Below are 25479 nucleotides of genomic sequence, written 5' to 3'. Positions count from 1 at the left end.
GCTGGTCTAGCCCTTTAGTGAGCTCAGGGTGGCCGGGTACACTGTGGTGTCCTGACGTGAGGTACCTGGTGACTGAAAAGGTTTGCAGTCAGGTCTCCTCAAGCTCTTCGGCAGGCGCCGGCTCACTTGCAAGGCGGTACCTGCTGCTCGATCATTGTTCTTCAGCGCAGTACATTGAGGGTGCCCTAAGACTGGACGACTCCTTACTGGCTGGGGGCGGCAGTGAGGCCCCCTGTGGATTTTTTGGGAACAGGCAGAAATCCATATTGCCTAAACCCCCCAAATACCTCTAGGTTATGTATAAGTAGCTGCGACAAAGAGAGGCACCTTTGTTTCATAGTGATGGAAAATGGGCAGACACTGGACCGTTAGATCTTCCCATCAGAACAGACTGGGGGAACAGGCATCCTTGAAAGTAGCCCTCCTCCAGACCTTGCCAAATTCGGTGCTAGGCAGGGCCGCACTTTACAAACTGGTCGATCTCCCCATATTTTTTTATTTACTTCAAAATATGACAGATTTTGTACTGGAATATTTTTTTCTGTAAGAGCTGAATATGTACCCTATTTTTAGAGGGGGTGTCCAAGAATTGCACTGGACACACTGTGCTGCGGAGTATATTGTTCTCCATGATCTGCAGCAATACTACTGGGCTTCACATAACGCAGTGGTGAACAAATGATATTTCACCCCAAATAGATCCCTTGCTACAAACGGAAAAGCATGGGTGATGGTGGTGATGTGGTAGAATCTATGGCACCACATATGCAGGCCTTTACCAGTCCACAGAGCCAGGGTAGTAAAAGAATAGGAAACTTTCACGAGACGAGTAGGGTGGGAACATAACGGTGACCAGGCTGACCCCCATGAGTTATAGTACTGACCTGAAACTACTGAGTTGTCTCGGTAATTTTAAGCTGTGGCACACAATAGCAATCTCAATTCTGGGGGTGGATGGGGGGCAAGCGTTTGAAGATGTTCACACTGCTGCAAGACTAATATAGTCTTGAGCATGGCAAAACATTTTGATAGCTGCAGTTTTAATATACCTTGTGTGTGCATATTCACATGGATATGTAAATCCCAGATGTGACCCCCTGGAACATAGGGTACTCGATGAGCACCTGCAACAGAAGCTGGTGTCCCACATATACAAAACTCTGGTCAATAACATGCCATGATTGTTACAGAAACTGAAACAACAGTGGGAGATGGATGAGTGGGAAAACGCCCTACATGGAAGGGGCCATTACAGCTAAATTCAGGTTGACACAGATCGATATATTGCACAGAACTTACTGTAGTACAAGGATGCTACAAAAGATGGTACATATTGCTTGGGACTGCTGCCTGGGAGGTTATAGGAATTCAGGGGATTTCCTGCATACTGTCTGGCTCTGCGCCAAGCTGACTGGGTTTTGAGAGGGAGCAGGACAGCGCCTAAATCCATGCAACTAAGGGAGGTCAATCGTATGCTGTTGGAGATGCACGGCTATGACCCACTATCACCATATGGTAAAGTGCTTGATCACCTGCATCCTAGAGTGGCCTGTAGAAACATATCATAGCATTGGAGGAACCAAACTGCTCCACCGATTGATTCCTGGCGCACAGAATTGGACTGACATATATGATCTCATAGGAGTATCCCAATGAGTCAGGGAAGAGGTTGCAGGAAGTCTCCCCAGCCACAAGTGATAATGGGATGGAGAGACTGCAGCCAGGATATGCTAATGCCAATTGTGGTTAAAATGATTGATATGGAGGGAATGCGCGACGTGGCGAAACAAGATGGCAGCTCCCTAACGAGCTACGGGATGACGAGGAGCGCTCGATGACGAAGGGCTTCGATTTTGGAGGCTTTTCTTGTCAAAAACGGTGGATTCTTCTGTCGGAAGCTCCCCTGCTCAACTGGGTAGGCTTGTAAGGCACAACATGCCATTTTTTACCTGAAATTTAGATGGTTGGCTTTACATAGGATGACATACCAGAAAGACCTTGTGTGATAGATCACAAAACAACCTGTGACCCCTCAGACACAGAATAAAGAATGAATGTAGAATGTATGAGAGAGTATGCATAAAATAACGGTGTGAATGCATTAGGTTTTTGTTCTCTGTATGGTATTTGCATTTTTATTGCTTACATGATGAATTATATGTCTCTTTTTGTAAAATGATCGGTATGAACTTAAAGAAATATTGCAAAAAATAAGAATTTTTAAACAAAAAGAAATAAAAATCATAAATGTGAAAAATTACATGTTGTCACCTTGTGTAGCAGGCTTTTGTTGAAAGTATATAGTCTGTAATTTGTGGAATTAATTAGGTCATGAGGGAATATCTTTCTGGTATGTAATTATGTTCCTCTCTTTCCCTGACCTTGAAAGTACATTTAGAGGGGGTCCCATACTTATGTATTTACATAGGATGACAGCCGCCATTTTTTTTTCTTCTCATCACGCAGCGTCTTTTTCTCCTTTATTTTGCTTTTTTCTGCTCCTTGCCGCTGCTTCTCCTCATGGCTTGCCTTTTTGTCGCCATTCCTGCTGGAGATTTGGTTTTTTATCTGCTGAGCATTTTTCCTTCATGATGTTTCTTTAAAGTGTGTTCTTCAACTACTTCAGCTGCACACCTGCGTTACGGACCTAATCTTCTCATCTTCACTTTTTTACTACTTCATTGGCTCTTCATTTTGATGGCTGCTACCTTCTGAGCTATTCCGTCGTCGCCTCACTTGCTTGTGGATCTCTTTTGGCTCTTTTTTCTTGTCATTATTGATCCCTTTGGTGTCGCATTTAAAATGGAGCCAGCACACAATTCTAAGGCTCATGGTGCTCCTTCTGCTACACGAAAAGACTCTGTCGCTGCTGGTAAACGCCTCGAAAAGGACCCCCCTTCACCGTCTAAGTCTCCTCTCCCTGTCACATTGGAAGTTATTATGGAGGAACTACGCCTCATACGCCCTTTCATGACAGACACTTCTACTACTCTCCAGAGACTTGACGATAAAAGGTCCAGTCTAGATATGATATTAACTGATGTGGAGCAGAAGGTCAGTGATGCTAAAGATGTCGTAGGCAGAGTGGCCTGTCTTACCAAAGAGATTGATCAGTTAAAGAAAACCTCTGAGGATTTGGAAAATTGAAATCAACGCAATAACCTGCGCATTTACAGTGTTCCGGAGAATTCAGAAGGGTCTGATATCATCACGTTTTTGAAATCACAAGTCCTTCCTATTACCGGCATCCCCAAGTACCTAGATGTTAATATTCAAAGGGCTCATCGTCTTGGACCAAAAAACTCTTCCTCCACTTCAAAACCCAGAGGCATTATTGCTTATTTCCTCCTTTATTCCGACCTCATGACTGTTCTACACTCTGCTAAACAACATAAACAACTGCTTTGGTCTGGTCATAAGGTATTTTTCACACAGGATGTCTCTCGACCAACTGTTGCACGACGGAAGGAGTTTCTGGATTTAAGGCCCACTCTCAGATCTATGAACGCTCGATATGGCCTTACCCATCCCTGCTTTTTCAAAGTGACTTACAAAGAAAGAACTTACAGTTTTGATGACCCGGCAGACCTTCGAAAGTTCATCCACACTCACAAGGAGGAGTCCATGGAGTTCAGCAAACCCTAATTCTTATGTGCTCATATTTGTAGTCTTTTTTTTATTTGGTATTTTGTCCCTTGTGGTAATTCTGTTTTCGTAATTTTTTTTCTCTTCTTTGTCGAACAGATCCATACCTTGCGGTTTTCATTGTCCAATCCATTTTCTGTGCCGCCCTGATGTTTGTACCCTACTTTCGACAAGCTGCCCTCCCCTTCCATGTGTTTGGTAAGTGCCCTTCATTCGTCTTCATTGGTCACTCTTGGTACTCGATTTTTTTACCTCTCTCATATGTGACTGTTGTTGTTGTGATCACATTAAATTGTCTCCTCCCTTCCCTCATTGGTCGGTTTGGCTGTCTTGTCCTTCGTTGCTCCCTCCCGCACTGCATCGGTTTTCTTGTTCATGGTCTCTATGGCTAAAGCCTCTCGGCTTTGTGCCATCTCTTTTTTCTCATTTTATCTTCTGGGAGCTTTATTCTCCCACTTCTCCTCTCCTATCCCAACCTCTCCTCAACTATTTACCATCTCCCCTCCTTCTCTTTTCTCTTCCTTCACGTTTTTCACCTATTTTTCGCTCTTTTTATCATGATTCGCTTTCTTTCCATAGCACTCTTTAGTATATCTTGCCTCTTTTGTTATTCACGTTTTATATCCTCTTTGTATCCTCAGCTTTCTCACAATTTGCTCTTTCCTCTAGTCTTCTCTTGGTGGTTTTTGTTCCCACAGCCTCATTTGCTGTGCTCTTTCAAATTCATTCTTCATCTTTCTTTTCTAGTTTTCTTCTCTTGTGTATCTCTTTCAGGCTTTACTTCTTTTTTTCCTATCTTCTGGTCTACTATGCCTTGACTTCCAGAGATGATTGGTCTTCATGTCATTTCCTGGAATGTTAAAGGACTCCGTAATCCGGTTAAGAAACAAAGAGTCCTCTCTCATTTAGCTAGATTGAAATGTCAAGTTGCCATGTTGTAAGAAACTTAACTTTCCTTAAAAGATTTGTCGTCTTTACGCAAACAATGGGTGGGCGATATTTTCTGCTCCCCCTCAGTTGGCAACAAAAATGGTGGTATTATTTTGTTTCACAAGTTGTTATCTATACAGTTAAAGAATGAGTACTCAGATACTATTTGAAGATGGTTGTTCTTGGATAGGTAGGTTAATAATACTGATATATCCTTTTGCAATGTCTATGGTCCTACAGGAGTGGATTTATCCTTCTGGAATGATTTCTCTAGGCTTCTCTCCTCGCATGCATCTGTCGATCTAATTGTGGGTGGTGATTGCAATCAACTGATGGATCCCTTTTTGGATCGCAAATCCCAGTCTAGATACATCCCTAATAAGATGCAAAAATCCTTTTTTAAAGCTATATCCTCAAGAGGCCTCATAAACTCCTGGAGATTGTCCCATCCTGATACCCTGGAATTTTCCTTTTTTTCTCCCGTACACGCATCACACTCCCGCATAGACTACATTTTCCTTACCCAACACACTCTACAATTTATGACTAATGCAGAAATAGGCTCTATCCTCATCTCTGATCATGCTCCCATTATCATTGATATTGACCTGCCCTCTCCCACACCCAGTTCTTGTCGTTGGCGCTTTAACAACTCCCTTCTTTTAGACCCTCAATTTACTGAACAATTTACTCTTTTTATGGATGAATTTTTCCATAACAACCTTGACTCGTGTTCTCAATTTTACTTTGTCTGGGACGCCTTTAAAGCAGCTGCAAAGGCTATATTATTGATTTCGTTTCTCGCAAAAAAAAACAAGCCCTTTCTAAATCCTTCCTCATTCTCAAGCAAATTAAGGAATTAGAACATCTTTTTATACCTCCAATTCTGCTGATGCTCTTTCTTCTCTTGTTAAAGCCAAAATCCAATTTAATAAACATTCTTGGGATGCACTTTGTAACAACCTTCTTAAATTCAATTCCAAAATGTATGGTGGGCGCAATAAAGCTGGCAAATCTCTTGCTAATTATCTTAAAATTAAGAAACAAAAGTCCAAAATTGTAGTCATAACTGATGTCAATGGGGTTCGTCATTCTTCTGATGATAAAATTCTCGATTGTTTTGTAGAGTACTATTCTTCCTTGTATGCTCCCGAATCTACCCAGTCTTCTTCTCAAATAGATTCATTTTTCCAGTCCATTCCCAAAGCTTCGAACTCTGATCTAGATTTCTCCTTGCTAGATGTCCCAATTTCTGACAAAGAGATTCTTCAGGCCATTACTCTTTTACCTAAAGATAAATCCCCAGGCCCTGATGGCTTCACTGTCCGTTTCTACTTTCATTTTAAGAATGTTCTAATTCCACATCTTTCCTCCCTAATTAATCAATCAATCAATCAATCACGGCATTTGTAAAGTGCGCTACTCACCCGGGAGGGTCTCAAGGCGCTGGGGAGAGGGGTACGTTACTGCTCGAACAGCCAGGTCTTGAGCTGCTTCCTGAAGGAGAGATGGTTTTGGGTTCGCCGAAGGTGGGTGGGGAGGGAGTTCCAAGTCTTGGCTGCCAGGTAGGAGAAGTATCTTCCTCCAGTGGTGGCTCTGCGGATGCGTGGTACGGTGGTGAGGGCGTGGCTGGTCGATCATAGCTGGCGGGTGGGTGTGTAGAAGGTCATGCGGTCGTTGAGGTACTTGGGGCCCAGGTCTTGGAGAGCCTTGTGTGCGTGGGTGAGGAGTCTGAACGTGATTCTCTTGCTGACGGGGAGCCAGTGCAGGTCTCTCAGGTGTCCGGTGATGTGGCTTTGTCGGGGGATGTCCAGGATGAGTCGTGCTGAGGCGTTCTGGATGCGTTGGGAGTCTTTTTTGAAGTTTGGCTGTGGTTCCGGCGTAGAGGGTGTTCCCGTAGTCCAGTCGGCTGTTGACGAGTGCCTGGGTAACGGTCTTCCTGGTTTCTGTGGGGAACCATCTGAAGATCTTGCGGAGCATGCCAAATAATTTCCTTTCCATGGGAGAATCCAAAGGTTCTTTTTCACAAGCTATGTTATGTTTGATTCCCAAGAAAGATAAAGATCCATCATTGTGTAAAAATGACCGGCCCATTTCCCTGATCAATACTGATTCTATGCAAATATTTTAGCCTCCCAGATCAATGTCCTTATTCCTGACTTAGTTAGCATTTATCAATCCGGTTTTGTCAAGGGTAAATCTATCACTGATAACTCTTAGACTCTTTTAAACATCATACACCTTGCCTCTAAAATGTCTTCCCCCTCTAGCGGCTATCACCCTTGACGCTGAAAAGGCTTTTGATAGGGTTAGCTGGGATTTTATGTTTGGGGCCCTCCGTTGGCATGGTTTTAGTCCTCATTTCATTAAACTCATCCGTCTATTGTACTCTGCTCCCTCTACCTCTATTTGGGTTAATGGCGCTCAATCTTCTTATTTTCCACTCCACAGAGGTACTAGACAGGGCTGTCCCCTATCACCTCTTCTTTTTATTCTAGCCTTAGAACCTTTTCTTGAAAAAATACGTTGTTCCACTTCATACTCTCGTTTCGTACATAAGAACATTGATATTAAATTCACTGCTTACGCGGATGACATTTTACTTTATATTTCTAATCCCACTACTTCTCTATCTGCTCTCTTCTCCCTGCTTCGTGAATACTCTACAGTCTCTGGATATAAGTTGAATATTGATAAATCTGGAGTTTTGCCCCTTAATAAATTTTGCCTTCCTCACATGTTTCAGGGTTCTGGTTTTGAATGGAATCCACGGCATATTAAATGTTTGGGTATTCTTTATGCAAATAATATTAAAGATACTGTTAGTATTAATCATAAAAATATTCTCGCCAAGCTCTCTGCTCTTATTGACCGTTGGTCTCCATTATTCTTATCATGGTGGGGGAGATTGGCAACAATCAAAATGATGCTCCTTCCTATTATTAATTTTTACTTGTCTATGCTTCCCATCTCTCTTCCTGCATATTTCTTTAAGCTTATTAATCGCATTCTTATTCGGTTTCTATGGAATAATCGCAAATCCAGGATTTCTATATCTCGTCTCCAACAACCCAAAAATTTGGGAGGGGTTAATTTTCCCAATCTTATCCGTTTCCACTATTCCTTTACCTTAAAGCAAATATGGCCCTTTTTATCAGATTCCTCTCCTCTCCCTGTCACAGCCTGGAGTGCCATTGAAATGGCTCAGCTCTCGCCCTTTTCATTGCTTACTGCTACTTGTTTGTCTCAACCTCCCAAGAGACTTCTTTCTCCCATTTTCAAACACTCTAGGGCACTTGCACTCTCCTTATTTCGCTCCTTCCTCTCACAATCACACATTCACTCTCTCACTCCATTATGGTATAACTCATCCCTTAAAATCAATAATAGAGCCCTTTTTTGGAAGAAGTGGATCGATAAAGGCATAATATATGCGGATTCGCTCTTCACTGGTGATTCTCTGTTAGATTTCTCCTTTCTTCAGTCCAACTTCAATCTAACGAAGAAGTATTCTTCCCAATATTCAGCTCTCAAATCAGCTCTTACAACCCTCATATCACATCATAATTCCCTGCCAGATTCCTTTTCATCAAATTCCTCTCCACCAGATTTCTCTACCCCTCTCAAAGCTGCTGTTATTTATAAGATCCTTTCCCGTTCCACCTCAGATTGACCCAAATCCAAACCTGAACTTGCATGGGAAAAAGATTTATCACAAGAATTTTCCATCCCTGTCTGGGATTCTCTCTTTCTTCCCCCTCCTTCCTTTCTTTACAAACCCTTTAAAAAAATGCATTTTCTCTGAGTACATTTAATTATTTCCCTTTTTGGGATATTTCCTTATTCCACCTCCAAATTGTTTATTCCAACTTGTTTTTACTACTATTGCTAGTGATTCTGTACTGATGTTTTACATGGTATGTTTCTCTTAATAAAGCTTTCTAAACTAAAAAAAATGATTGATATGGACAGTGTTGCTTTTGTTGAAAAAGTCAAAATTTGGGAGTGGTTCGAAACATGCCTGGAATTTGAACTTAGCATGCTATAAGTGCTATATTTTCTGTTGTGTCCCTTTGTTTAAAAAAGTAACAATAAAAACTGCTTTGGGAAAAATAATTCAACTCAGAATCCCAACGTCCAGGTGGACATCATCCATGGAATAACACCTTTGATCCCGGAACAAGACTATAATGATTTGGTCTAATTCATCACCCTCTCCAGATCGGACCATGGTAATGCCATTCTCTCATGAATGCCTAAAATTAATCTCACCACTCTCAAAGGAACACCATATTCTGTAGCCCATTTCAGTTCTTGAGATCTTTTTGACCACGCCACCCTTCTGCTGATTTCCCTGTACTGCCTTTCCATTGAGGGCAGATCCTAGTACAAACTGACATTTAGTAGCCAAACTACTTCACCTTGGCCCATAACATTATTCAGCTGGGACACTGAAATTCTCAATCAATCAATCAGTTAATCAAACAGGACTAACAGAGCATGACTAATCACCCGTAAGGGTATCTCAAGCTGTTCCTGTAGCATTTGCATCACTAACACTCCCCTCCTTAAAGTCTGGAGGTCTCCTCCCTCAGTTTCTGCAGTATGCATTTTTGTTCTCCTTGGCAACGAGATCTGAAACAACTGCTTCCTGGTTGTCACTTGTCTTGGTAAATCATCTCCCGATTGATATTCTCTTGTACTAGCACCTTGCCTGCTGTCACAGGCAAGGTGCTAGTACAAGAGAGCCAGGAGGCCGGCTCATGCGCTTCTTGCTCCTAATGTTAAAGCTCTCTGATGAATTAACCCTGCAGAGGTGCTCATCTGGAGATGGGATCTGGAAGGCTCCCATACTTTGCCAATTGATCCAGCATGGATTTTCTCCAATACTTGACATAACAGCCTCTGATCAGGTACCCGTGCAGGCTCCTTGCTGTCTATAAAGATTTACATTGTTGCTTGTCTTCTTTCTGTACCACTTCTCTCTTTTTTCTCAATAAGATAATCCAATGACGAGATAAACAATGATGAGATAACCAATGACGAGATAAACAATGATGAGATAGCCAATGATGAGGTAACCAATGATGAGATACCCGCCCTGTTGGGTCAGCACATGTAATCCTGCAATGCCAAGTTGCTAGATCCACCAGCTTGACAAACACGAAAAATCCTATCTTCTTGATTTTTAGTTTATACTTTAATATCTGGACTGCTTAATTTATCCATCTTTGTCATCGTTGTTGGCTTCCTGAACTAGTCAAGTCAAGTCAAGTCAAAGAATTTATATAGCGCACTACATACCCAGGGGGTCTCAAGGCGCTTAGGGAGGGGGGGAGGATTACTTGTCAAATATCCACGTTTTAAGTTGCTTTCTGAATGCTAGGTGGTTCTGGGTAAGGCGAAGGTAAGTGGGGAGTGAGTTCCATGTTTTAGCAGCCAGGTATGAGAAGGATCTGCCTCCCATGGTGGTCTTGTTGATGCGAGGTACAGTGGCGAGGGCTTGGCTGGAAGAACGTAGTTGGCGGGAGGGGGTGTAGAAGGACAGTCGTGAGTTGAGGCATTCTGGTCCGATGTCGTAGAGTGATTTGTGCGCGTGGGTTAGCAGTCGGAAAGTGATCCTCTTATTGACGGGTAGCCAGTGGAGGTCTTTCAGGTGACCAGAGATGTGTTCGTTGCGCGGGATGTCTAATACGATCCTGGCTGAGGCGTTTTGGATTCGTTGGAGTTTCTTCTGGAGTTTAGCGGTAGTGCCTGCGTAGAGGGTGTTTCCGTAGTCCAGTCGGCTCGTGACCAGAGCATGGGTGACTGTTTTTCTGGTTTCGGTGGGGATCCAGCGAAATGTTTTTTTGAGCATGCGAAGAATGTTGAAGCAGGATGAGGATACGGCGCTGACTTGTCTGTTCATTGAGAGTGAAGAATCCAGGATAACGCCTAGGTTCCGTGCGTGGTCTGTCGGGATGGGTGCTTTTCCAAGGGGTTCCGGCCACCAAGAGTCGTCCCATGCAGAGGGGGAAGTACCTAAGATGAGGACTTCTGTTTTATCTGAGTTCAGTGTCAGACGGCTGTGTTTCATCCATTCGGCAACTTCTTTCATTCCTTCGTGTAGGTTAGTTTTGGCGGTGCTGGGGTCATTGGTGAGAGAAAGGATCAGTTGAGTGTCATCCGCGTAAGAGATGATGTTGAGGTTGTGTTGGCGGGCGATGGTCGCGAGGGGGCTCATGTATACGTTGAAGAGGGTGGGACTGAGTGAGGATCCTTGTGGTACGCCACAGATGACTTCAGTGGCCTCGGACTTGAATGGTGGAAGGCGGACTCTCTGGGTTCTTCCGGTGAGGAACGAGGTGATCCATTCAAGAGCTTTTCCTTGTATTCCGATGTTTCTGAGGCGTTGTAAAAGGGTGCTGTGGCAGACTGTGTCGAAGGCTGCAGAGAGGTCGAGGAGGATGAGGGCGACTGTGTCTCCATTGTCCAGTAGAGTTCGAATGTCGTCTGTTGCTGCGATGAGGGCGGTCTCAGTGCTGTGTTTTGCTCGGAAGCCAGATTGTGAGGAGTCTAGGGATTTGTTGGCTTCGAGGAAAGCGGCGAGCTGGTTGTTGACAGCTTTTTCGATTACTTTGGCCGGGAATGGAAGGAGCGAAATGGGGCGGTAATTTTTGAGTTCGGTGGGGTCCGCTGTGGGTTTTTTCAGAAGGGCGGTGAGTTCAGCGTGTTTCCAGCTTTCCGGGAAGGTGGCGGAGTTGAAGGAGCAGTTGATGACGTCTCGGAGGTGCGGTGCTATGACGGAGTCTGCTTTGTTGAAGATGTGGTGAGGACATGGGTCTGTGGGGGATCCTGAGTGGATGGAGTTCATCAGGCGGATGGTGTCCTCAGTGGAGGTTGGGTTCCAGTCGTTAAGGGTGTTCAAGGGGGGAGAATGTTCAGCATATGGTTGGGTGGGTTGGTCTCCGGGTTGGTTGTCAAAGCTGTTGTGGATGTCTGCGATTTTGTTGTGGAAGAATGAGGCTAGGGAGTCGCAGAGGGCTTGAGAGGGGGTGATGTCGTTGGAGTTGGCCGAGGGATTGGTAAATTCCTTGACGATGTTGAAAAGTTCCTTGCTGTTGTGGGCGTTGTTGTCAAGTCGATCCTTGAATGCTGTTTTCTTGGCCTTTCGGATTAGTTGGTGGTGTGTGCGGGTGGCGTTTTTGAAGGCGTCCTTGGTGCTAGTGGTTGGGTCTTTTTTCCAGGCCTTTTCAAGGGAGCGGCAGAGTTTCTTGGACTTCTTAAGATCATCGTTGAACCATGAGGCCTTCTTGCTGCCAGGTTTGCTTTGACGTTTTTTCAGTGGTGCTAAGGTGTCGGCGGTGTTGGATAACCATAGGGTGAAGTTGGCGGCGGCTTGGTTTGGGTTAGAAGACTGGGCTGGGATGTTTAGAAGGAGCGATGAGGAGATCTGGTCGATGGTGATTTTGTTCCAGTTTCTTTGCAGAGTTGGTTGGAGGTGGTTGGTGGGTTTCGGCTTGTTGTAGGTGAAGTGAACGCAGCTGTGGTCAGTCCAGAGGAGATCCGTAGTGTGGCTGAAGGAGACATGATTGCTGGAGGTGAAGATAGGGTCGAGTGTGTGACCTGCGATGTGGGTGGGGGAAGTGACCAGTTGTTTAAGTCCGAGGTTGGCGAGGTTGTCCAAGAGGGTGGTGATGTTGCGGTCGTTGTTCTTTTCAAGGTGAAAGTTGAGGTCTCCCAGAAGGATGTAGTCTTTGGAGGGGAGCGCGTGTGGAGTGATGAAGTCCGTGATGTCTTCACTGAATTTTGCGCGGGGTCCTGGTGGTCTGTAGAGGAGGGTGCCTCTGAGTGTGGACTTGGGGTCGATGTGGATCTGGAAGTGAAGGTGTTCGGAGTTGGCGCGGTTGGCGTCAGAGCTGGTTGAGATGCGGATTGATTTTTTATGGACGATAGCGATTCCTCCTCCTGTGTGGCCGGTACGGTCCTTGCGTGTGATCTTATAATCTTCAGGGATGGCAATGGTGATGTCTGGGGCGGAGGAAGCGTTCATCCATGTTTCTGTTAGGAAGGCGACGTCTGGAGAGGTGGTGTCTAGTAGATTCCATAGGTCAATGGCGTGCCTGTGGACCGATCGGGTGTTGAGAAGGATGCATTGTAGGTGGTTGGGGTCGGGAATCTGTGGTGCGGTCGTAGCGGAGATGTTGTCGGTGCCGATGAATCTGCAGGAGTAGCAAGAGAAAGGTCCATGGGTGTGTCCAGGAGCGGCTTGGGCGCAGTTGGGGTCGCGACCGGGGTTAAGGGCTAGGAGGGTGGCGGCATCGTAGGTAATGCGGGAGCGCTGGGCAGCGCGAGGGGCAGGGGGACTGGCGCTGGGCGCGGTCCAGGCGCGGACGGGCGTAGACGGGCTTACCTTTGGCGCACCTTCGGCGGGGCCGTAGCGCGTGGACGCTGCGCGTGGGTGCATCTGTCCATAAATGGAGAGGGGATGGGGCGGAGCGTGGGAGGGGCAGCAACTGGGAGGCGGTAGCAGGGGGGAGGGGCGGGCCAGGGAACACACAACAAGATGGAGGGTCAAAGGGAGAGTAAGGCAGGGGCAGCAGATGCACCAGGGCACCGGGGGCACAAACCAGTTCCCAGCCTGATGCACAAGTACTACAAAATCACTGCGCTAGGTAAATTACATTCATGAAACCCAGCGCGAGGCTAAAGTAATGAAATAAACACAGCGCGAGGCTAAATTAATGAAATAAACACAGCGCGAGGCTAAATTAATGAAATAAACACAGCGCGAGGCTAAATTAATTAAATAAGCAGTTACAGTTCTGTAGTCTCGAAGCGGTACCACCAGACGGCCAGATCGTCAACCGGAGCTGGGATCAGGGAGCGTGGGGGGAGCGACCGTGCTGGATGAGGTCCAGGTGATCACAGCGCGTCAGAGGAGGTAGGGAGCACTCTGTTCGTGGGTGGGAGGGGCAGCAGCTGGGAGGCGGTAGCAGGGGGGAGGGGCGGGCCAGGGAACACACAACAAGATGGAGGGTCAAAGGGAGAGTAAGGCAGGGGCAGCAGATGCACCAGGGCACCGGGGGCACAAACCAGTTCCCAGCCTGATGCACAAGTACTACAAAATCACTGCGCTAGGTAAATTACATTCATGAAACCCAGCGCGAGGCTAAAGTAATGAAATAAACACAGCGCGAGGCTAAATTAATGAAATAAACACAGCGCGAGGCTAAATTAATGAAATAAACACAGCGCGAGGCTAAATTAATGAAATAAACACAGCGCGAGGCTAAATTAATGAAATAAACACAGCGCGAGGCTAAATTAATTAAATAAGCAGTTACAGTTCTGTAGTCTCGAAGCGGTACCACCAGCCGGCCAGATCGTCAACCGGAGCTGGGATCAGCTTACATAAAGCACTCTGTTGCTCTTGGTGTACTTACAAGCCATACACAATGAACAATGAAATGAATTTGACTTGGAGGTGGAGGTGTAAGGAAAGAGAGTAGACATAGAATATATCGTTGACGTGCATTTTCGGAGTGTTGAACCCACCAGGAAGAGTCTGCAACAATCATGAATCCTGATTATATAAGTACATTTGAGTCTCCTGCAAAGCAGCGGGGGGGGGGGAAGGGGTGGGGATGAGGGGGGGAGATTCTATTATCTTCCGACCGTGCACCATGCAAGCTCTTTATTCATGGTAATACGTGTGCAAGCTGACAAATTAATCTTTAATGTCAAAAGTGCTGCCACCTGCTGGCATGAATAATTCATTAAGTGCGAAACAAACAAGTATTGGCAACAGGGGTAGACCTGGGCAGGTTTTGACAGCCCCTATCCTTCCTTTTTTTCTTTTGTACCAGACTGGTAGGATGGCAAGGAGCCGATGCAGAAACACAGCCTGAATGCAGGAACCTAGAAAGCAGACTGCATGCGTACTCTCCAGCTCTAGAAGAGGGTGCAAGAGGTGACGAGCCCCCACGCTATATTTTGCAGACATTATTATGGTCAAAGAATATTATGGCTTTTGAAATAAGAACAGCAGCAAATAAAGATTAAAAGACTATCAGACGTTTCAATTTGTTTAGAAAAATATGCTTATATGCCCAGGGCCAGCTTTAGCGCTGGTGACGCCCAGTGCGGCAATCATTTTTGGCGCACCGACACCCCATGACCGCCTCCACAGATTCTCTCACTACAACCGATCAAAAGTGTCCCTCATCTGTCCAATCATAAGCTATTGCTAAACAGAGCGCTCCCTCTGAGGTCGGCGTCCCCTCTACATTTCAGTGCCCAGTGCGGCCGCACCAGTCGCACTGCCCTAAAGCCGGACCTGGATATGCCCAATGTTTTCCTTGCGAGTCTGCTGACAATGTTTCAAAATGGGAGTGGTTTACTAATGCAACCGATGTCTAGTTTTGAATCCCAACACTCCTTTTTCTTCCACCACCCCACACCTCCTTTCTCTGTATCTCACTGAAGCGAGATCTTTTTACTGCCCGATTTCTTTCCTTTTCACTGTTTTCCTATTTTTCTCTTCTTTCTTCTATCTTCCTTTTGGTGCCTTTCACTATCTTCCTCTGGTTCAACGACCGATGAGGAAAAATAAGTCCTGGTCTTCAAAAATAAGTGCCAGTGTCCACCTGATGGTACCACCGGCAAGAATTAAGCACTGCTACCTGCTGTGTTGTCTCAGTGACATGCTCAGAGGCTTAAGACCATTATCTTCCTTTGAATTTCTAAAGTGCTTATGGTTAATTTTCCCATTGTGCACTATATCTTGTTGCTGCAGTTCATGAGGTACATGAGATATTAATGCTATAACGTTTCAGGCTACCATGCTCCCAAGAAAATCTCATTCCCTGCAGTTTTTATTGCCAAAATGGTGACCTTTAGGACATCTAATAGGCACTTCACTTAACTATTAGCGTCCATTTTTAGGTCTGGACTTAACCAGACCCATGAAATCATTGTATGTCTCTGTCTACTCTCTGTCCAAGGCCCAGCCACTGCTCCTAAATGTAACCTCATGATCTCCGTAGAAAGTGCTGCTTGGCTTTGTGTAAATAAATTCTAAAAGTGAATTCCTCCTTTTTAGGTCTGTCTTTAGCCCAGACCTTTTGATTTTACTAAAATGATATATATTGTATCAAAATATAGAGGCTGGCTATTGAGCCGTTCAATGATTTTATTTTCAGCCCACTTCATCATACTGCATGCAATTGGCTAACCTTGCAGTGAGTGATAGCATTCTTCCCTTTCACAAGGAGCACATCCACACAAAGTAGTTCCCTTCTGGGCCATGGACTATTACTGCAAAATGTGCATTTAGAGAACAAAAATATATTTTTCCTTTTAGCCACCATTTTTTTTTTTAGATTGATGAGGGCTCGGCAGCTTCCTCAACAATAAAGTTTTGCAAATACCATAACAAAACAAAATAAGCATTGACAAAGCCAACAAGCTGGCAGCTAATGCCGCAGCAACTGGTTTTGCCAATGCTTGTTAGGTGTGGAATTTAACAGAACATCTGTCAAACCAACCTGGCACTAACAATGTGCATAGAGTCAATCAATCAGGGATTTGTGATGCGCACTACTCACCTGTGAGGGTCAGAAGGCACTGGGTGAGCTTAGGGCCCACCCCTTTTAACCATTGGCTTCCTTCACCCAGCCTCTTTCAACCATTAACTTGAGACTTTGTCAATAATGTCTTGTCTCAGCCCAGTGGAGTATAATTGCTCTCTCGCCTAATGATATTAACTATTTGGGTATATCCCTCCGCCTCCAGTGAAGTGCTTCCATTGAACTGCATAAGGAACTTGTTTACAAACATAGCCTTCTATGTTCACTCCTGCTGCCCCTCCTCTCTCTCGCTCCCTCTCTTTCTCTCCATTGTGCTAATGTTACAGGCCTATTAAACCCAGACCTATAGGCTTAGTAATCTTTGTTTTTATTATAGAAGTCATGTTTTTCCAATATTTTAAACACAGGGATATTTACACACAAGCTACACTGGCCCTGTTTTGGCACATTTGGGCCCTAGTAGGGTTCATCCTGAGTGTGTTGGCACAATGAGCACAGGACCCAGGTCTAGGTGTACCTGTCACACTTAGGACGTTGCAATTCTTGACAGAAGAAAACCTCCAATGTTTTAATGGGTGAGAAGAGGACAGAGATGAGCTTGTGAATACCTTGAAACGTGGAAGGGTGGGGATGGTAACAATCTCAAATATATACAAACAAAGAGAATCCACAGAAAAGTATTTGGTATGGTCCCTACGATGGTGGGGAACACACTGTGTTCTTTAAATACCTCTCACACACCAAAAGGACCCTTGGTGTCATGCTTCATCATAGGGGTGTTCGCATCCCTCTACGGAATGTGGCGTGCTACTAACCAGCATCCTGAAGAAGAAGCCTTGCTTTGAAACATGTTGAAGCACAAGTGAGGTATTGTACATTAAATACAATAATACCTCCACCACACCACTTTTAATAATACCAGCATGGAGGCCGAATAAAAGTTTTTTCAGATCTCACGTGCCTTGTATTTTTTAACACTCACACTTTAATTCACTCCTGACCCCACCACTCACATAGTACCTAATACTCTCACACACCACACATAGAGTTTACAACAGTGCTCCTGCGTAGTCTCTGGTTAGTAGCACGCCGCATTCCGTAGAGGGATGCGAAGACCCCTTATGATGAAGCATGACACCAAAGGTCCTTTTGGTGTGTGAGGGGTATTTAAAGAACACAGTGTGTTCCCCACCATCGTAGGGACCATACCAAATACTTTTCTGCGGATTCTCTTTGTTTATATATACTGCGGCTGGGGAGACCGAATCCACAACGTCTCCACTCCCTTTTTGTTTTTGTTTATGACACAAACTCAAATAGCCATTCCAGCCATCAAACACCCACTCCTCACCTGATTTTTCTGTGAGTAAATCGATTAATGAGTGTGAAACCATCATGTCAAAATCACAAAAGTGATCATATACTTGTAAAAAAGGCAGTTTGCAAGTGTAAGTCTGGCTTAGAAAATCAGGTTCCTAGTCTCTTCCACTTCACTGGAACAACTCATTTGTTGCTCTACCTGGGAGTAAAGCAGTGGCACAATTTTACGAATGCAGAGGGCTGGTGTAGAGACGTCACACACCTTATTAACATGATGACATAACAGAAACTGTCATGAAATTACTACTTCCCCTGTGTCAGGCTCATTGAAACTCTGTAGTAGCATTTAAATAAACAGTAACAGGCAGATACAATCAGCTATTAATGCTAAAACCCATACTTCCCAAGTACACAGGGCTGATTGTTACCACCCACCCAGTGGTGGAACTGGTACCCTCTTGCACTATATGACTGGGATGCAGGAGAATGTTATGTGAATGATAACTTGCATAGCGCTAAATCGCAATTGCAATAGATGTGTTTTTAATAGCCAAGTCAATGGTACTCAAATTGTCTACCCCACATAGATGAAGGGGTGAGTAGAGTCTGTCGTGGTTTACTTCTACATCCCCAGTTTTTTGTAGCACTTCAAACTACCACTTAGCACGCTAACCACTGATGGGCAACGTGCATTTGCGAACGCCTTTGTGTGCCATCCTCCTTACACCTGTTAGATTCCATGGTGGATAGGTCACAGTGATGATGAATCCTGGTATTTAACAAATAATCGTGAAAACTAATACAGCAAAAGGATACGATTAAACATGTTTCTCCTGGAGCCAGAGTTTCCTGGATGGCAATGGACTGGTCCATTCTTCAGAGCTGAAAGGGAGAATTTAAAACAAGGAATTAAAATATAACAGTTTAGGTTTTTGAAAGGCAGATCACTTTGATGGCAGGTTACATTCTTCCGTCCTGGATATTAAAAATATTAAGAGTATACTTTAAATATGGCTAGATGAGAAGATTGGTGATGTTTTTCTGCAGTCCGGCTTGGGTTATGCCTTCTGAGCCATTCCATTGAAGGACGCCGCATCTCTCTGATGTCCCTGCCCCAAAAACTTTTATCAACCACCAAGCAAGCAGCTTCTAATGGAGGCACATTTACTACACATGGGAGATTTAGGAATAATAAGCGGGGAACAAAGTTGTCTGAAAGGCTCAGAATCCTGTGCCGTGAAACCGCTCCACTAAATTCAATATAAGATGCTATGGAGACAGGGCCTCACAGGCTCTCGGATGAAAGTTATGGTTTAAAGTGAGGTGGGCCGCCTTAAACCAAGTTCCCTAAGGGCTCAACAACCAGGTGTGCCTCGTTCTTGTGTCCAAATTGCGCTTTGGTATCACAGAAGGGACTGCAGATGCTTGTGTTGCCCCTTCTGTAATCCAGACCGCACAGGTGTTACATGTGTGTTGGTGAGATCTCAAGGGGTGCTCCCTCATTTGCAGGTGGTTGTTGCCTCATGTAAATGAAGAAAAATGCTGCCTCTGTCCCCGCGCTGTATTATCGATGCGGGTGCAGAGACAAAGAGTTTTTGAGAGGTCTACATATTGTGTGCTACAGAGAGGTGGCAAACACTGTGTGCAACCCCAAGAGGGTGCAACTTGAAAGTGGGAAAACAGGGCATTAAATGGGCAGGTACTGTCAGGTCCTGCATACATGCGCTTCTTTAATTTGAAAGGAAGACTACCAGCACTTCTCAGCTCTGCTGCAAATACATTTAATGGAAGAGTATCTGAACTTTTCTGAAGCAAAGAGGCATGCTTGATAGTGATTACCAGCACTTTGGTATTTCCATTTAAAATGCTGAAGTAAAAAGGGTCCCCAAGATCCCTCAAACATGTCATCCCCCTGTAGGTGGGTGCAGTCACTCACTACATCCACCTTGCGGTGCGATCTTTATTCCCCTTTCAGATGCAGCCCACCTTGCCATGGGAAACATCCTTTACTCCACAGGCAGAATCACGGCCTGCCTTTACAACACAGTCACTACCCCGGCATTACCACGCATTCCTTTACCATGCAAGTTGTTACAGCAACTTACTTTAGGGGGCACGTTGTTGGACTGGTGTTGGATTTTTAGGTCCAACACCTTCCCTACTAATACACTGACTGGAGTTGGAATAGTAATGTATACTATTCTAACGTACTGCGCACCCAAGTTGTTGTAATGACTTGCGTTGTAAAGGAATGTTTGGTAACGTCGTAGTCGGGCGGTGACTGTGGAGTAAAGGCATGCATAGGAAATGCATGCAGGGTTTCGTCATACATCCCCTTGCCACCTGTTCAGTGTAAGGAGGACAGGATGCTTCAAACAGCCAATCTACCTTTCGCTAATGCGCTGCCCCCACTGCAGGCGTCAGTTCATAGCTGCACAATAAATGTAACAGGGCACACTGTCCCAGCCTGCACCGGGGGATCGTCTTTATGTGAGAAGCTGAAAACTAATAAAAAGCATAATGAGGAAAGGAATTAAAATAGATCTTTTTTTGCAAGTTATAGAAAACTAAGAAATGTTGTTACAAGTGTCTGATGCTTGCCTTTGGAAAGTGGTGACTCCCTCCCCTTGAACATTTTTGGACAGGCCTGTGTTTTTTTTCTTCAATGAGCTCACTAATCATGCGAGTATATTGAAAATTGCTTATTTAAATTTTTTGTCCACATCTGATTTGGGATTTGGTGCAACGGGTCAACTAGAGAATATCCTTTTTGTGAGAATGTGTACTGCCCTCTCTACCCAGGATGGCTGCGGTGGCAGCATGTTTCTAGACAGGGATAGAGGCCCTTGTTTCCTTTACCTTAGCTGGGTTCTGCCTACTAGCTCCCCAGTAAGAGATCTGGTCTCTATCTCATAACTGGGGTACTTGTGCCTCTGCCTTGCAGGCTGCCCGTTGTGGGGGTTTGTAGGGGCAGGGGTTATTGGTGTACATGAACTCTGACTGCCGAGTCCACTGGATTTCACATGTGTGTACTGTACACGATGGTGGTCTCTATTGCTCAGGAGTGGTGTTGTTCTTTCAGTACATACCAGACAACAAGCACACATCACATGCTCTGTCCAAAAGACTACATGCCCCTAGAGGGTGTCAACAAAGTCAGTACAGATGCTTTGTTGTAGTTTGGGTTTACCCAACCTGCACTCTTTTCATTATTTGTGCCCACGTCCCATTATCCTCCAGTCAGGACAATGTACATCTTTATCAGGACCATCTCAAATTAGTCTCAGGATGGCCAGGGCAGGGATTGAGTATTTTTGGACAGCAACAGAAGGAAGATGCTCATCCGGGACTAAATGAATCTTTGAACTTTCAAAAGTAGCATCTAGAGTGGGTTGCTAAAGGCGTGCACTGTGGCCGCTACAGAAGCATTTGTACGGGCTCCCTCAACCAGAACTTTGTTAAATGTTCCAACTTAACACCAAGGAGGCCTATGCACCAGAACCATTACAGAAGTAAGTGTAGTTTTGTTTCTACTGTCGGACTGGGCCTAAGTCTGGGAAAGCCTGGATAGTCAATTTGCTTGCTCGACCTCCCCGCATGAAGAGATGGGCTGCACCCAAGCAGGAGGGGTGGCCTGGTCGACAGGAAGAGAGCCAAATCCCAGTAGACTTCAAGGACTTGTCCGAGGACTGAGACTGGGCAGAAGTCGCTAAGTTGCCCCTGTGCAGCTGCCCAGGGTCAAGGAGCTGCTCCATCCCCTTCAGATATCGAAAAAGGCGAGCATGCCGTATCCTTGACCTTCTCTGTCTGGTGATATCTCTGGTCAAAAGCACTGTCACCCTTAATCCAGTTACAGTGGCTTCTCATATTGCCAGCTTTGGTTTAGATTTTCTGCCCACCCCACCTGCCCAATTATTCTAAGCCTCTGGTTATTTTTAGGTGTGATATATTTTATTCCTCGGTATTTTGGGTACCGTGGTGGGTAAATAACCTGGGTAGCAGTATTTCTGCCTGTATCCCTTAAATTACCATCAAAATTTTTCAAGTGACCCGAACTATTCTGAGAAGACCCGAGGTAACCCAAAGCATAGCCCATTAGATAATACTGGGCTTAATGTTATGAAGTGCTTTCTAGCACCTAGCAAGAGTGACTATACTAACATTTGGTGAGGATTCAATGGCCCAGAACGTAGAAGGACCTTCAGGTTTTCTTTGCTGCTCATAGTTTTTAGTGTGCAATTTACTTAAAAGCTAATAACGTGATTTTCTTTTTTTTAAAAGACTCGAAATTCAATTAACTAACTTTCATCTATTGTGTTACCTTGCATTACACATTTAGTATAAAATCTCAATTTTGAGAATGCAAATCTGTGTTTGTTGTGTGCTATGCCCTGTACTTGTTCTGTTATTTTACAACAATATATCTATTCGAGTGAACTTCTATTTTTATCGTACAGCCATAACGCAATCTACATGATGCATGTGGCAAACAAATCAACAATAACCACATGAATAAAACGATGAATAAATACATAAATAAAAGCCTTGTGGGAAGATCCATTGAGTTATCCTCCAATCATCCTTATGAGTAAGGCAAGAATTAGAAAATAGCATTTTACCCTCACAAGGATGTGACTTGCAGAACAGCGCACATTCCTGTTTACCCTCTTAAAGGTGTCCTCACCAATAGCAATGCACTGAGCACTGGAGGAGGGAAAGCCCTGCAGTCTCCACCTTAAGTGGAAGGACTAAATGCGAATGATAGTTGAACAAACATACATCCACTGACATGTTTTCTACTCAAATATAAATATGTATTGATTGTTATTAATACTACGGTCTGTAACACCATTCTTGAAAGCTGGGAGTGAGGTACCAGAACACAACAGCAGGGCAAAGCTTACTAATAGCAATCAGTGCCATGCAGATCCTGAGAACATAGCGTCGGTCAGCGAACTCTCCACGCATCCCCTAGCAGACACTAGTGAAAGCAAGGCAACGGAGGCCTATGTTCATTCATATTTCCTCTGCATTTCGTCTATTATTTGCGTGTCTTTTGCTTTCTCGCCCTAAGTACGCCAGGTATGCACAGACGTGGGTCCTGGGCTCATTGTGCCACTGGAATCAAGCTAGCCTGTCTGAGGAGGGGTGATGCCCTGAAACCCGTCCCAGGATGCTTGTTTCTGGTCCAGGGAGCACCTGGCTTGGCAGTTCAGGCTGGACTGTTCCCATGAAGAACAGAGTCAAGACTGAATTGCAAATGGCTGGGTCTAAACTGGGGTGGAATGGTGAGCAAAAGAATGATGGATTTAAACCAGGTCTCTTGACTGGGGATGAATGTTTGATTTGCCCTGCATTCCATCCATCATCTCTGTGTCTTTTGCTTTCTCTCCCTAAATGCGCTGGGTATGCCCAGACACGGCCCTGTAACAAAAACGGCCCCCAGGGGCCCAAAACCGGCCCCCACCCTTGCGGCGCACCAGGGGATTGCCCGGTGCCCGCAACGGCCAGTCCGGGCCTGCACCCTCCTCTGCCAGAGAAAGCACAAAACGGCACCGAGGCCACTGTGAGAAACCGCATGCCTGAGCATTATTTTGAAATTCACCAACTTGGAGGCTCAATTTTTACTTGCGGCCGTCTACACTGCGCCCACAGTCCATACATGCCGCCTGCAGCCACTCCAACCTCCACTCCTCTTCACCTGAGGGGGGAATATACACCAAAAAAGGACGGCTGTGAGAAACTACGTCCTCTTAGCTGCTGTTGTCACCGGAGACAAATGGTACATCCCTAACACTGTAATTAACATCACAACATACTACAAAAAAGCCTCAGGCATTTCTATAGGTGCTTTCTCCGTCAAAGGTATTCTGTGCGTGAAGGCCAACTTGCTGTATGGACACATTTTCTTCAGTCCCGCCCCCTCAAGGGCTCACGTGGAGGGCTAATATTTGTGTTATTATACAGCACGTGCCTCTGGTTGCCCAGAATTCAGTGCTCGTCTACAAAAGCAACAGGTGCCTCCGTTCCCTCGACTGCTGCCAACAGGTAGCCCCTTTGCGGACAGACTCTCACCCAACAACCCCGAAAATAGGATATTTCCTTGAATGGTAAGAGGCTAGAAACGGGCTGAATAAGTACGTGTCCATGTAGTGGGATTTTTAAAGCGCGAACCAACCTAGCTAGGAAGCTACGTAGCTTGAATCAAGCCGGTGCTATACTGATCTCCACAGCACAAGATTACATAACCTAGCATATATTTTTAGATACATTTAAATAACCTTGTCACAAGGCAACTGTGAAATCCCTGAAAGATACCTATGAACTAAACATTGGCTGAATAGAAAAGCGACTGCGAACGGATGGTGTGCGGAAGTACCACATCTGCATACCAACATCTGGAAACAAGCCCACGCCCTCTAGAAAAATCCCAAAGGCAAAGCAATGCAAATTAAACAGATGCTCGAGTGTAAATTTGGCAGATTCTATATATTTAGTATACCGCAGTTTAGTTTTCTACTGTGCTACAGGGGACCAAGAGATAAAGGAAGTCCCTGTCCTGTTTGTGTCGCCAACACCAGTGAAAGACACTGTTAGCCATGGTTGAACTTCACGTGCAGAGGACAAAACCCACTGTTGCGTCCAGTAGAAACAAACACACTTTACATAATCAGATGTGCGCTGCAGACAGTGCCACGCGTGCGGGTAGCAGATTACTCTGGAAAATGTGTTCTTAATGCATTAGAAATATCTAAGCCTGGACTCGAACGAAAACCATAAACAACTTTTCCAAAGCACTTTTCAGAGCAGATGCTTACGTCAAGATTCGGGCTGCGGGTGGGCGTTTAAGGAACGCTGGCTTGTATTTCCGGACTGCTTTCCGTAGGCTTTCTGCAGGCAGATTAAGATCTCGTATTCTTCAGTACTCGTGGACTGATCAAGAGGCAACGTCAGCACAGAAGAAACTTTAACAAAACCCCTGTCAGTGGTGTGACAGGCAGATAAAGCTTCATCTGCAAATCATGTTCAGTACCGCTCGGAACCTGCAGGTGGAGACTGAGCGCCGCGACAGGAAACCTTGCGGGCTGAAAGCCAGATGTGGACACCGCAAACCCGTTACTTTACCGTTCTTCTCAGGGCTGTTCCCACAACTGGCTAACAACGCAGAAATGTGCTGAAGACACCCGCGGACACACAGCCGTCTCGAGCCCCGCAAGCCGTGGACATGTCAGGATGTAGAAGTCTGAACTCTAGAACTCTCACAAAGCGTCGTCAAGGGCGTCCTTCTGTGACGACAGAAAACGAGCCTCCCCCGGACCGTTACTTCATAATGGGCAGCCATTCAGGAGTGTGCGTATGCCTTCAGTTCCCACAGTGCACTGGGCGACTTGAGAGGTTAACTCGTGGTGTGCCCGCAGTGTGATTTTCAGCAACGTGGGAAGAATCACTGTCATGAAGATTGTATTATAGTTTAATAATGTTTGTGTATCGCTTGTACACAGTTATCGAGATAGAATGTTTGTGCAATGATTCACTGCTTCCTTTTGGTATGCCATTAACATATAATTTATAGTATCGTGTCCTTCATGCCATGAATCCAGATGTTATCTGGGGAGCCTGTTAATCGGTGTTGGTTCGGCCAGATTTTTCAATCATAGTTTGAAGACGGGTTTTATAGTGAAATTAACAATTGCCTTCGGACGTATATGGTTTGGTTTATTATATTTCATGTGTTTTTTATTCAGTTTTATTAATTCCATGCACATATTTGAATTAAAAAGTATAAGAAGTTAATAACATTGTTTTTGTTTTAAGCGAGTGCTCTTCTGTTTACAGATATATATTTCCTCTAATGCTTTTTTCTCGAAAGTAGAACTTTCTGTTCCATCTAACCATCGAATCATGGTTGCTCTTAGTCAAAAATACACTTTTACGAAAAAACCTAATTTAAGAAACCCGAACTCCCATTTGTAGTATATTTGAGTTTATATTGTTCAACTACCTTAAAATGCAA

At 44.9% G+C, this 25479-nt stretch overlaps 1 protein-coding gene across 1 annotated transcript in view; it reads right to left on the bottom strand.

Annotated features, from left to right (window-relative positions):
* The window catches only part of INPP5B (inositol polyphosphate-5-phosphatase B), a 783203-nt gene extending 758783 nt beyond the window's left edge, over positions 1-24420 (bottom strand). Inside the window, exons 1-2 of the mRNA XM_086956440.1 lie at positions 24284-24420; positions 18282-18347 (exon numbers count right to left, since the gene is read on the bottom strand). Coding sequence (XP_086812566.1) covers positions 18282-18291 — 10 coding nt within the window. The 5' untranslated portion in view covers positions 18292-18347; positions 24284-24420. The remainder of the gene's footprint in view (positions 1-18281; positions 18348-24283) is intronic.
* Between the last annotated feature and the right edge of the window lie 1059 nt (positions 24421-25479).

This window comes from Lissotriton vulgaris, chromosome 2_1 (assembly GCF_964263255.1).
Source record: "Lissotriton vulgaris chromosome 2_1, aLisVul1.2, whole genome shotgun sequence".
Classification (NCBI taxonomy): Eukaryota; Metazoa; Chordata; class Amphibia; order Caudata; family Salamandridae; genus Lissotriton; species Lissotriton vulgaris.
Note: the sequence above shows the minus strand (reverse complement) of the source record. Positions and strands in the feature narration are given on the sequence as shown.